The sequence below is a fragment of the Tiliqua scincoides genome, chromosome 2, assembly GCF_035046505.1.
Source record: "Tiliqua scincoides isolate rTilSci1 chromosome 2, rTilSci1.hap2, whole genome shotgun sequence".
NCBI lineage: Eukaryota > Metazoa > Chordata > Lepidosauria > Squamata > Scincidae > Tiliqua > Tiliqua scincoides.
The window spans coordinates 99415924-99428410 of record NC_089822.1 but is presented as its reverse complement, the minus strand read 5'-3'; the positions used below and the strand labels follow the sequence as shown (position 1 = coordinate 99428410).

At 42.2% G+C, this 12487-nt stretch overlaps 2 protein-coding genes across 3 annotated transcripts in view; one reads left to right on the top strand and one right to left on the bottom strand.

Annotated features, from left to right (window-relative positions):
• The window catches only part of WRN (WRN RecQ like helicase), a 69561-nt gene extending 63787 nt beyond the window's left edge, over window positions 1-5774 (bottom strand). Inside the window, exons 1-3 of the mRNA XM_066615108.1 lie at window positions 5707-5774; window positions 3726-3837; window positions 2774-2889 (exon numbers count right to left, since the gene is read on the bottom strand). Coding sequence (XP_066471205.1) covers window positions 2774-2889; window positions 3726-3800 — 191 coding nt within the window. The 5' untranslated portion in view covers window positions 3801-3837; window positions 5707-5774. The remainder of the gene's footprint in view (window positions 1-2773; window positions 2890-3725; window positions 3838-5706) is intronic.
• A 461-nt stretch (window positions 5775-6235) lies between these two features.
• PURG (purine rich element binding protein G) lies at window positions 6236-11157 on the top strand. 2 transcript variants are annotated; one of them, XM_066616590.1, is made up of 2 exons: window positions 6236-6297; window positions 7961-11157. In XM_066616590.1, the coding sequence occupies exon 2, from the start codon at window positions 7970-7972 to the stop codon at window positions 8858-8860; it is 891 nt and encodes a 296-aa protein (XP_066472687.1). In that variant the 5' UTR covers window positions 6236-6297; window positions 7961-7969; the 3' UTR covers window positions 8861-11157. The 2 variants fall into 2 exon arrangements, with proteins under 2 accessions (XP_066472687.1, XP_066472686.1); XM_066616589.1 differs by lacking the exon at window positions 6236-6297 and having other exon boundaries at window positions 7840-11157.
• The last annotated feature ends 1330 nt before the right edge of the window (window positions 11158-12487 follow it).

Genomic DNA, 12487 nt, shown 5'->3' with positions numbered 1-12487 from the left:
CTGAAAAACCTTCTTTAGATTCCACCAATCTAAAGAACTACCAACCACTATCTAACCTTCCTTCCTTGGGTAAGGAGATTGAGCAGGTGGTGGCATCTCAGCTCCAGGGGGTCCTACATGCGACGGATTGTCTGGACCCCTTCAAATTCAGCTTCAGGCCAGGTTTTGGTACAGAGACAGCCTTGGTTGCCCTGTTGGATTATCTTCGCCAAGGACTAGACAGGGGAGCATGTTCCTGTTGGTTCTCTTGGGACCTCTCAAAAGCTTTCAATACCATTAACCATACCATTAACCTTCTGGGTCATCTGGCGGAGCTGGGGATTGGGGGTGCTGCTTTGCAGTGGTTCCGCTCCTTCTTGGCTGACAGGTCCCAGATGGTGATGCAGGGGGACTCCTGTTCAGCACCCTGGCCTTTACTATGTGGGGGTGCCACAGGGTTCTGTTCTAACCCCCACGCTTTTTAACACCTACATGAAACTGCTGGGGGAGATCAGCCGGGGATTTGGAGTGGGGTGTCACCCATATGTCAATGACACCCAACTCTATCTCTCCTTACCATCTCATTCCAGAGAGACTGTGGAAGTCCTGGAGCGATGTCTGGATGAGGGCCAATAGGTTGAGATTGAATCCAGAAAAGACAGAAGTCCTTTTGGTCAGGAAATCCTCGATGCAGGTACTGAGGCATCTGCGTGCTCTGAATGGGGTTGTACTCCCCCTGAAGGAGCAGGTGCGCAGTTTGGGTGTGCTCCTATATTCACAGCTTTCCCTGGAGAGGCAGTTGACAGCGGTGGCCAGGGGTGCATTTGCTCAACTCCAACTGGTGCACCAGCTATATCTGTACTTGTGTCAATCAGACCTGACCACAGTGGTCCATGACCTAGTGACCAAGATTAGACTACTGTAATGCGCTCTACAGCCTCTTCAAGGCTGCCCTTGAAAACAGTTCAGTAGTTGCAACAAGTGCAGACTGCGGCAGCCAGGGTGGTTATTGGAGCTAGGTGGTTTGATTCTGTCGAACCACTGCTTGGGCAACTGCATTGGCTGCCCATTCATTTCCAGGCCCAATTCAAGGTGGTGATTTTGACCTTTAAAGCCCTTCATGGTTTGGGGCCAGGTTATCTGAAGGACCATCTTCTCCCATATATTCCAGCCCACCTTCTTAGTTCATCTGAGGAGGCTTTCCTGCAAGTGCCGCCTTTCTCCCAAGTTAGGTGGATGATGGCATGGGGCAAGCCTTCCCAGTAGTGGCACCACCGTTATGGAACTCCCTACCGGGGGAGTTAAAATCTACCCCCTTCTTCATGACATTTTGTCGAGGGTTTAAAACATTTTTGTTTCATTTTGCTTTTGGGTTGTCTGCCTCCTGTGCCTCTATAGCAGTTCCTTATTTTTGCCCTCCTCCACTTGGTATTCCCCCCATTGTATTTCCTTTTCCTTTTGTATTTTCTATTTTTCACTCTACCATATTTTTTTTATTTTTTAAATCTATAATTTTAAGTCACCTTGGGCATCTGCTTTCAGCAGAGAAAAGACAGGGTAGAAATCCTTTAAATAATAAATAATTGCGCTCATAGGCAAGCAAATGGGTACTCCTCTCTCAACTCCCAATGAATGGGTTGCTCACATGACTGGCACAGTACAACCCCCACTTTGTGCAGGCAGGGAAATTTATAATTTTGCTTTGATGATGTCACCAAGTTACCTGACTGGAGATGCAGAACCTACTTGATTACTCCATCCTAGCCCCTTGATTTAGATCAGCTATGCCTAAAGTCACGACAGCTGAGTTAGGAAAATGCAGTCCCCACCCAGACCGTAGCTTTTTGTTCCACTCCCGCACAGCTCATTGTACTGGAAGACTGGGTACCAGGATGCTCTGGGATGTCGCATCTATTGCCTGTTGTCCCAGAAGGCTGCAAACCAGGATATCCAAGCAGACACCATGAGCATCCTGGTGCCCAAGTCTTCCAGGATGCGTATCGCAAGAGCGGAACTAAGAGGTCCACTCACCACACGGAAGGATTCTGCCGAACCCTGGATCCAGGCCTCGGGCCTGGTACGACTAATCCTGACCTAGATTGACAGCTTTGGCTGCTTAATCACTAAGCGCAAGCCAATGCTAGTACTCAAAACATGGAGAATTTTCCCCAATTCACAAATGTAGGTGGAGTTCGATAAGGAAGTTTCAAACAAAAGTCAAGGCTGCTTGTAAAGTATGGCCCAGCAGCTTTTTAAGCTGCTGAAGTTGCACAAGTTTCTGGGGCTTACAAATCCAAAAAACACAGGAAAATAGACCAAAAAACCTACAGAGGATTCATCACATACCTGCATCAACACCAGCAATAGTACAGTACAGTACAGTAATGCTAAAGCAAAGTTTTAACCAGTTTAAAAACAGGCTTTGCAAACTGTTTCTGAGATACCTAGTTATGCTAGTACACATGTAGCAGTAAATCATAGTCAATGTGAACAAAGGGAGAGGGGAAGGATTTGTGCTGGAACAGAGAAGATTACATGTCACCAAGGCTATTTACCTTTTCTAAAAAAAGGATTTATTTATGACTCATGGTGCTCTGAGCAGTGAGAATCATGCAATCTAGATAAATCTATATAGATCTATGAGAAAAATTATTTTAAATTACCAAGATAAGGCTGCAAAAAATAAATGCCCATTTTCAGTCTGACACTGCAATAATATGCATGCTTATTCAGAAATCCCATTGTACTTAATGGGCCTTTCAGGTAAGTATGTATAGGACTGCACTTTACTTACACAATATCTTCAGAGAGTAAGGAACAATCGCCGATATCATAGCTGTAAATGACAGAACCATGGAATTCTAAGAAAGGAAGGTTGTCTTCCAGCACACTTCTATGAATTGGATTTTTCTGTTTCATAAAACAGAAGACAGCTTGTTGTAAGGCATGTTTAAGAAATGGTTTAAAAAGGATCACACATACTAGCAGACATAACAGTGCATTTGTCCCCTTAAATTTGTTATAAAAGGACCTTAGAACTCTAATTTGGTTTATTTTTCCATTTTTGTCCTGCCACTTACAAAGCTTCATGGCAACTAACAAAATCAAAAACACAATTAAAAGACCAACAAAACAAACTGTAAAAACCAGGTGTGCAGCACCAATATGAAAACAATCATCAATTTACAGAGCTCCCTTCAACTTACCCACTAAAAAACTGCCAAAATACTTTTTTTTAAGCTTCTTAAAAGTCTATGATGAGCCATTATGCACCTGTTGTGGCAGAAGATGTACACAGGTAAATTAAAGATTTACCTTAATCTTATAAGGTAAATCTATCCAATCCTATGAACGGTAACTTGAAAGAAACCCCACTGAATTCAGTGGGATTTAACTCTGAGTAATCATGTATAGGACTGAGCTGGATCATATTTTTAATGAAGAGCAATTTCTCTGTTAGAAAAAATGCTCAGTGTCGCTTGCATCAAAGTATTTTTAGGCATATGTTACAATTACACTGAAATGCATAGTGTCATTTGCAAAGCTTGCATTACAGCATCTTTAGGTACATTAACACCAAACCAATGAATATGATGGATCCATATACTTGCACTGATGGTTTCAATGTGACACACTACAGGAAACTGCATTTAAGATGGCCCGGCCTACATTACATTTCATGTTACCTTTCCTGCTTTTTCAAGTTGCTACTGTCATTCGTGAAAATACACATTCTGATTTCCTACCTTTTTATCAACAACAGTACCCACTTTGCTCTGTTCTGTCATCCAGTGAGGGAGTCTATTTGGTGATGAATTCATGTTTTGGTCAATATATTCATCTGAATTTGTACGTTAACTGAAAGAAATAAGTAGATCATATTTCATTGCTTGACCAAAATTGCAGAACCCTCTATTATGAAATTGAATCATTCAGTGAAGAAATGTTATTCAAAATAAAAGGCCATTCTTCATTAGCAATGTTTGCTTTCCTCTTTACACATTCACCCTCAACAGAAAAACGAACACATCTGACATCCCTTCCACATCTCTCACTTGCTATATGCTAGTACAAAAAACCTTCAGATGTGAGAAGCTGGTTAAAAACAAATTCACAACCTCATAAGTTAATGGCTTATTCTCATCTGGAGTGCTATGTGTGGTAGAAAGGATTTCTCTTAGGCCTAAATCCTAACCAACTTTCCAGCACCAGCATAGCTGTGCCAATGGGATGTGTGCCACATCCTGCAATTGGGTGGCACTCACAAAGGCCTCCTCAAAGTAAGGCAATGTTTGTTCCCTTAACCTTGGAGCTTCATTGCCCTTATGATGGTGCTGAAAAATGGGTTAGGATTGCGCCCTTAATGTGTTTCCTAAGTTAACAGTTTCTTCTCTGAGTCAGGAAAACATTATATTGAAATAGACTTAAAATATAAAGGCTCAAAAAAGGAACTAACTCAAGAAGTGCAGTTTATTAGGAGAAGTTCTGTCACAGCATAAAATTATTTCTAAATGAAAACATTTTGACCCTTAATTTTATAATTGTAGAATTTTCAATCATACAGTGATTTGAGGCCTACTTCTCTTTTGGTTTCTACAGTTCATGGAGTCACACTTTCTGTGAACACAGGAACATAGGAAAAGTAGATAGTCTTACTTTAAACAAATAGTACTGGAATTAGGGTATTACTCTTTTTTAAAGGCACTCATACTCCTGTCAATCCCCCACCATCTGAACCAATCTGAAGAGTATAAAATTTAAAGAGCATTACACTCAAGAATCACCATTTGTGCATTTGCTGGCTGCACCATCAAGTGGCAACTTGCATGGGTGAATAATCCATTAATAAGCCAGTATGTTGCAGTAGTTTGGGAGCTGGACTTAGACCTGGAAGACCTGGGTTCTAATTACTATTCAGGCAGGAAGATTCCTGGGAGAGTTTGGGCCAAACACTATCTCTCAGTGTCACCTATCTCACAGGGTTGTTGTGAGGACAAAAGGAGGGGAGGAACTATGTACACCACCCTGGGCTCCTTGGAGGAAGGTGGTATAAAAATGTGAAAAATAATCAGAAACAGATTCCAAAGTAAGCTCAAACAAATTGCTTTTCAGAGGAGTCCTTCACACATTCAGCTTTCAAATCAGTACATGCACATGTGAGTCAATCTATGTAAGTACCTTCTCAAAAGACCAGAAGGTCAGTAAGACTTACTGCATTGGAAACATACTTGGCATGTGGCCAGAGCCTGAGTTTATGCATGGTAATTCAGTAGCCCTGCTTTGTTCAAGGAACCTTGCTGCCATATAAATGCACACACCATACACTCCTATTGACACTTACCTGGGAATAAGCCCCACTGGGGCTTACTTCAGAGTAGACATGCAAAGATCAATAATTTTGCAAATTAAAGTGAACGTGGACTGAAGCAGTACCCAGATGTTCTGCAGGTTACAAAAGCAAAGCAAATTAGCCCAAGCCAGCAGCCTTCACTACCCCCAATCTGAATAAAGAAACTCACTTAGAGAACAAGCTGAGTTTGGCTACTCAGAAGCAAGACCCATTGTCTCCAGTGGGGCTTACTCCCAGGAAAGTGTGGACAGGACTGCCGCCTCAGAGCACAAGCCTATGCATGTCTACTCAGAAGTAAGCTCCATGGTCCTCAATGGGGCTTCCTCTCAGGAAAGGGTTGCAGCCTTGATACAGCAGTGAGTGAAAAGAAGCCCCACCTCATCGCAAGGCTCCCCAACAGCACATTTCCCACGCAGAGCAATCTTCCCGCCAGTCGCTCGGAAAATACGTCATAGCCTCTCAAAGCTCCCGTCGCACTACAACGTCCTCAGCAGCGCCGCTTCAGAGCTCTCCCCCCACCCTGGTTTTCTGCAGCTGTCAACTATGGAAGGGTGAAATGAGGTGAGGCGCATGCGCATTTGAGCTTCCGCGCCCGCCGGCTGGATGACACCGCGGTGCATTCAGGGGGTTGTAGTTCTCAGTGCTCTGGGCGCGGAGGGGGCTTGGGCGCGCCTATGACAGAAACGACTCTCGTGCCTCGCGCCTGGCTCCTTCAGCGCGTTGGCCCCTAGTCGCGCGCGCGAGGCGTGACCGTTGTCCGCTTGGCGGTGAGGGGAGGGGAATGGAGCTGAAACGCTGAAGGAGGGAGGCGAGCGGGGCGGGCGGTAGGACCTGCCTGGCCGGTGATGCTCCTATCCGGCTCCCTGCGGGCGGCAGCGCGGGGAAGGCAAGCGCTGCGGGGGTCAGGACTGACAGCGGCGGCAGGCGGGCAGGCGAGCGAGTCGGCGAGCAGCTGCTGAAGGGATGGAGTAAGTGCTTCCCCCCCTCCGCGGTGTGCCCCTCAGCCCCCAGCCCTCCCCCCGCCGCGGCTCTCATGCGTGTCGTGGCCGCGGCTCCTGCGGGGGGGAGTGAGTGAGTGAGCCGTGGGAGGAGGGGCTGCCTTGTGGATGGGCCCGGGGGCGGCTGAGGTGAGCGAGCGCCCTGCCAGGCCGTAGGAGAGGCGCGCTACTCCCAGAGGTGGCGGGGGTGACAGGCCCGTGGTGACGGGCAGGCCCGTGTCCCGCAAAGGGAGGTGGTGTGTCTGCCTCCAGGGGCCCTTGGGCAGCCCTCACCTCACCTCACCCTTCCCCATCCAGCCCCGGAAGGGTGACCCCCCCCCCATGCCCACACCGCAGCTTGGCCTGCAGAGATGGAGCCGGCCTGAATCGGCTGCCTGGCTTTCGTGGTGGTGGCAGGGTGGCCAGATGGCAGAAGCGCCAAAGGACCAGGCACTCTAAAATGTAGGACCCCACAAAATGCAAGCTCAAAGCTCCGTATATGGACTTCATGGGGTTCATTTAAACGCCATGGTACTTATTATTAAATACAAAACTATATTACGTGTAATTTATTACATAGAATTAATTACATGTAGGCTGTGAGCTGCCTACCAGGGCCCACTCACAGGGAAAAGGAGGACGTTTAAGTTCTTTTCCAGGACATGAGGCTGAAAAAGAGGATGTGTCCTGGAAAAAGAGGACATCTGGTCACCCTGATCTCACCATCCAAACCCATAAGGGTGACCCCCCCCCCATGCCTCAAGCAGCAGCTTGGCATGCAGAAATTGAGCAAGCCTGTATTGTCTGCCTTCACTGAGGAATGTGGTGGGCAAATCTGACTGCCAGGAAAAACCTTCGCCTGCCATTTCTGCAGACAGACAGCTGTTTGAAGCACAAAAGAAGGACCAACATAATATATTGTCACTCATTATTACTGACAACGATATAGGGCTGCCGTGGCTTTTGCTAGCTTTGCTCCTGTGCCATGATGAACTGCACACCTATTTACAAGTCAGCTTGTAAAGCTTTCCCTTTGGCATGGGAAAGGCGGGATATAAATTTCTCAAACAAATAAAATAAAAATGTAGCCTCTATGCCAGAAACAGCTTCGTCTTGTAAACTTCAGTTTGTTGGGCTGCTGTTCCAGACACAAGAGCATGGACCAGCAAAAAAATAAAATAGCAGCACGATATACGTTGTCATCTTTTTTTAAAATTTTACCAGTCACTAAAAATTAACTTGATCCTCAGAAATTTATCTGATTAAGATTTTCCCACAACATTGCCATGCTAGGAAATGCTTCAAATCTTATTACTCATTGTAACCTATCTAATTACTACAGATTGAATTGGCTCTATTTTCCCTCGCTACCTGCATTGCTAAGTGTCAGGGCAAAAGTCAAGCTGGTTACTGGAGCATCTTTCTAGGGAAACATATTATGCAGAGAGGCTATTGCCGGAAAAGCAGAATAGGCCCAACTGATCTCTATGATGTTATGCATCTTTGTTATATATTTGTTGTTTTCAGTTGATTGGTAAAGATGGAGAGAGGCAGAGGAGGAGGAGGAGGAAGGAGTGTGGGGGGCTCTGGCCTACACAGGAGCATTTACTCCCAGTCCCAGCAGCAGTATCATTATCCTGCCTCCTCTTCTCAGGCGGGCTGCATGGAGATCCAGGAGCTGGCCTCCAAAAGAGTGGACATCCAAAAAAAGAGGTTTTATCTGGATGTGAAGCAGAGTTCCAGAGGCCGCTTCCTGAAAATAGCAGAGGTCTGGATAGGAAGAGGCAGGCAGGACAATATCAGGAAGAGCAAGCTGACTCTTTCCTTGTCTGTAGCTGCTGAGCTGAAAGACTGTCTAGGAGATTTCATAGAGCACTATGCCCATTTGGGCTTGAAAGGCAGCCAGAGCCATCGGAATGATCATGCTAATGGCAAAGAGCAAGATTCAAGAAGGCGACAACACCATCACCCACCATCACCTCCAGCATCAATTGGATCTGAAGAACATCTTCACAGCGTCTTAAAAACTGAGTATATTGAAAGAGACAATAGGAAGTATTACCTAGACCTGAAGGAGAACCAACGTGGGCGTTTCTTAAGGATTAGACAGACCTTAATTAGAGGACCTGGCATGATAGGATATTTTGGTCATAGTTTGGGACAGGAACAGACCATTGTCCTTCCGGCACAGGGGATGATTGAGTTCAGGGATGCTTTGGTCCAGCTCATTGAAGAATATGGTGAAGGAGACTTAGAAGAACGGAGGAGTGGAGGTGATGAGCCTCCAGAACTCCCAGAAGGGATTTCTTTCAGGGTGGATAACAAGAGATTCTACTTTGATGTGGGGTCCAACAGGTATGGTATTTTTTTGAAGGTAAGTGAAGTGAGACCTCCATACCGTAACACCATCACTGTACCATACAAAGCATGGACAAGATTTGGGGAAAACTTTATCAAGTATGAAGAAGAAATGAGGAAAATTTACAACGGCCATAAAGAGAAAAGAATGGATATCAGAGGGGACAGTGGTGAAGAACAAGAGGGTCTTGATTAGATTGCTTTTCAACAGGCCAAGAAGCAAAATGGAAAAATGGCTACAGGTATTGATATGTAGTGGTTGGAAGAAGTTGCCTTTCTTTTTGTAAGTTCTTCCCTGTTAGTAAATAGTTCAAATATATATAAAATTTCAGTGGTCTGGTTATAATGTTAAATAATACCCAGCAACATCTCTGATTCTTATAGGAATAGTTCACCAAACAACGATTCTGATATGTAACCTCTACAAGATTATGAAATTATTTATAATAGCACTAAATTGTTATGACCTTTTAAATTATCTATTGAAGGTTTGTGTCACACTGTAACATGATATGGATACACAAGATGGAATTAATATCTTCTAATATTAACCATAGAGCATTTATGACCAAAACTGATGTTTAAATTTTAAACGCTTGCATTGGGAACAGTACCTTAAGTATCTGCTGGTTTATGATAAACAACTTGAGGACGGATCAAACTTTGTATTGTATTGGCCAGTAACTAATTTCATGTTCACCTAATTTTGTGATAACCCAGTAATTTGAGTGTCCCAATAACATAAATCCATCTTTCAATCAGTTGTTTCAAATTAATGTTAATCATAAATCACTCATTTGTTATTGACAGCTTATGTCACATGAAGAGAAGTTATTTATTATTACAAAATGTTAAAAGCTATTTTTATATTTGTGGTGTTAAGGGGTTGCAGCAGGTTGCTGTGGTGTGGGAATTTAGTAGGTGAGTTATAGTTGGGATTGAAACTCTAAAAATGGAGGCTGATGTGTGCAGGTGTAAAAACAACTTTTATCATTATACTTTTGAGAAAACACTTTTGAGAGATTTTGGTGCATCACTTAATTGATACTGAGGTCATCTCTGGTTTCACATTCATACAATTGGGGCATTCAGTAATAGCTGTCAGCACTTTCTTTAAAAAAACTATATTTTAAACATTTTAGTGTTCTAAGCTATCATCTGTTGCCATTATCCCCACATTTTCTCTCTTTTGTTAAAAAAATTTTTTTACTCATGATCCTCCAGCCTAATCTGCAGAAATAGATCTAGAGAAGAGAGTTCTAATTCAATTTATTTTTAATGTTTTAAATTTAAAAATACCAAGAAGGTGACTGGAGAAATCTATGTGGATCATTAGGTGGTCAATAATTATTTTTGAATGAAACCATCTAGAATATGAATGTTGTCTATTTTATTTCTCACAAAAGCCTTTCACTCTCTTAAATTTTAGTCTGGGGCCCAAGAGTTTTGTCTTCAAACACCATAGCATGTGCTTTAGACCTTGTAATGCATAATTGTTTCTGTCTTTTAAGGATGCTATTTTATGTGTGTACTAGCATAACCCCACAGTTGCTTTTCATCAGAAACTGTACACATGCATTGGCTTTTTAAAATCCAAATACCATACTCATTATTTCATATCCCAAAAAATGGATATGGTACCGAAGAAAAATTGTCTTTAACGTTAATTTCATTATATTTATTACTTCCATTTCAGTAGGACATAAAATGTGTGCGGTAATCACTTTTCCCCACATATTACTCTGAACTCTTTGTGAAGGTGGAGAACATAGACTAGCATTTAGCTTTGTGCCAAAAGTCACACTTTTTAATTTTCAAATAAAGGAAAAAAAATGACCTTGCACCAAAATCACCAAAGGAACCTTAGAAAGGTGTGTTACAGTCGTGACAGTAAAAAGAAAAGAATGGACTTTAATTTCACTGTTTTAGGTGATTTGCCCAATATAAGGAATTGGACCTGCTGAGCATTTGGTCTAATTTCAGAAATAACTGTTAATGAATGATGTCTAACCTAAAGCTAAGATTTCTTATTTGGTTATTGTAATTACTAGTGACCCACTGGGCCACTATAAGTTATTGAAAGGTGATAAATTAATCTCGTTACAAAACATTGTGGCTGAAGCACCAACTGTAATGTTCTGAGGGGAAAAGTTAGATAAATGCAAGTGTTCTATGTACTGTTGTTAATTTGATAACAGAATTATAGTGAATTGTATAAACCTAAATTACCATATTGCTGATTTGCTGCTGCATATCCCAATACAGTGTACCTGTAATAATGGTAATATTGTCACAGATTCCAGAATATGGAATCCATAAATGTAGGAACTCCTGATGCTCACATTCTCTCATCTCCTGTCTTGCTAAGAGGAATTTCTCCTACCTCCTCTTTGCAATGTGTTTCATTTTAAAGTAACACTTGTATCAGTTAAAATGCTGTTACTGGAACTCTGCCCTACTGTGTAATTGTATTTCACTGAAACATCCTGCATTTTCCATATCACTTTTAACTGATAGGGTATATTAATTGTCTAATTAGTAGTTAAGAAAATTAATTTCACATAATTTTTTTAAAAAGCAAATAATTTTGAAATGGTATCTCCACCACTTCAGTTAAATGCGAATGAGTTTATATACTGGCATGTGTAAGTTTGCACCACTGTTTTTCTAAATCTTGTTTTTTGTGTTTACCAAATATCCAAAATTCAGTTGTGATTAATTTTATATACATACTTATATACATACACACACACTCATGCCATTTCTGTATCCCTTGGTCACCAAACAGAGCTCAATTTTCATCTGTATATAGGCGCAGATTGCCATGGTCTTCAAATCAACTAATGCACTTAACTGCACATGTGAGCATTTGAGACTGACTACACATGAGCCTTAAAGCTTCTGTCTGCTATGTATAGTAGATATACTTGTCTTGACTTATCCATTGGAAGTACTGGTTTTTTTCACATCTTCAATTCCAAGAGTTATATAGTCCAGATTTACAAAAGTTAAGAATTTAAATGGTAATTTGGGAAAGAGTTTCTCTTTACATCTAGCAGTGAATCCTCATCTTTGGAGAGTGGCAATAACACGTTGAGTTGATTGCAGAATGATCTTACTGTGTTATAATGTAAAGATATATTCTTTGCACCCCCAAGATGCCATGTCCCTTAAACTTGACAAAAATACAAGCTTATTTGCACTAAAAAGCATGGCCAAAAACAATTCTAGGAGGGCAGGGTGGATTAAATCAGTCTGTACCTCTTGAATGATTTGTTCTCATGAGAGAATTTTACACTAAAGCCCTGACCTCTCTTTTAAAACTGTATGGTCCAGACAGAAAGTCTGTCAGTTTTGTGATTTCATAATAATGCACTTTATATTTTATAAATTATAGAAGCACATTTCTGCTACTGGTCTGGTACAGTGTGTTTCAGTATAACATATAGTCTACATTGATATAAAAATGGCCTTCTGCATACATGTCTGTCAGTGATCTGCTGTAACAACTAGATCAAATTATATTGACATGATGAAGAAGAACAGGCACTGTACTGAAATTAATTTCAGAATATCAGGGGCCTGTGTTTTATTTTCCCCAGAAATGTTGAATATAAACCTAGTGGTACTTGAGTTAGCATTTCTGGAACTCAAATTACAAATGCTGTACTTACTAATCCTATTTTACCAATCTTATCCAGCTTTCTAGTGCTGAGGCAACCACAATGCAGCCCCGAGGTAAGGAAACAAACCTTCCCTTACCTAGAGGAGACCTGTGTGACTGCCCCCACCCCAGCAGAATGCAGCACCATGATCTTTGGCG

What these genes read in the sequence shown, in the direction of transcription:
- PURG (XM_066616589.1), top strand. Translation starts at nt 7,847, where the DNA reads ATGGAGAGAGGCAGAGGAGGAGGAGGAGGAAGGAGTGTGGGGGGCTCT.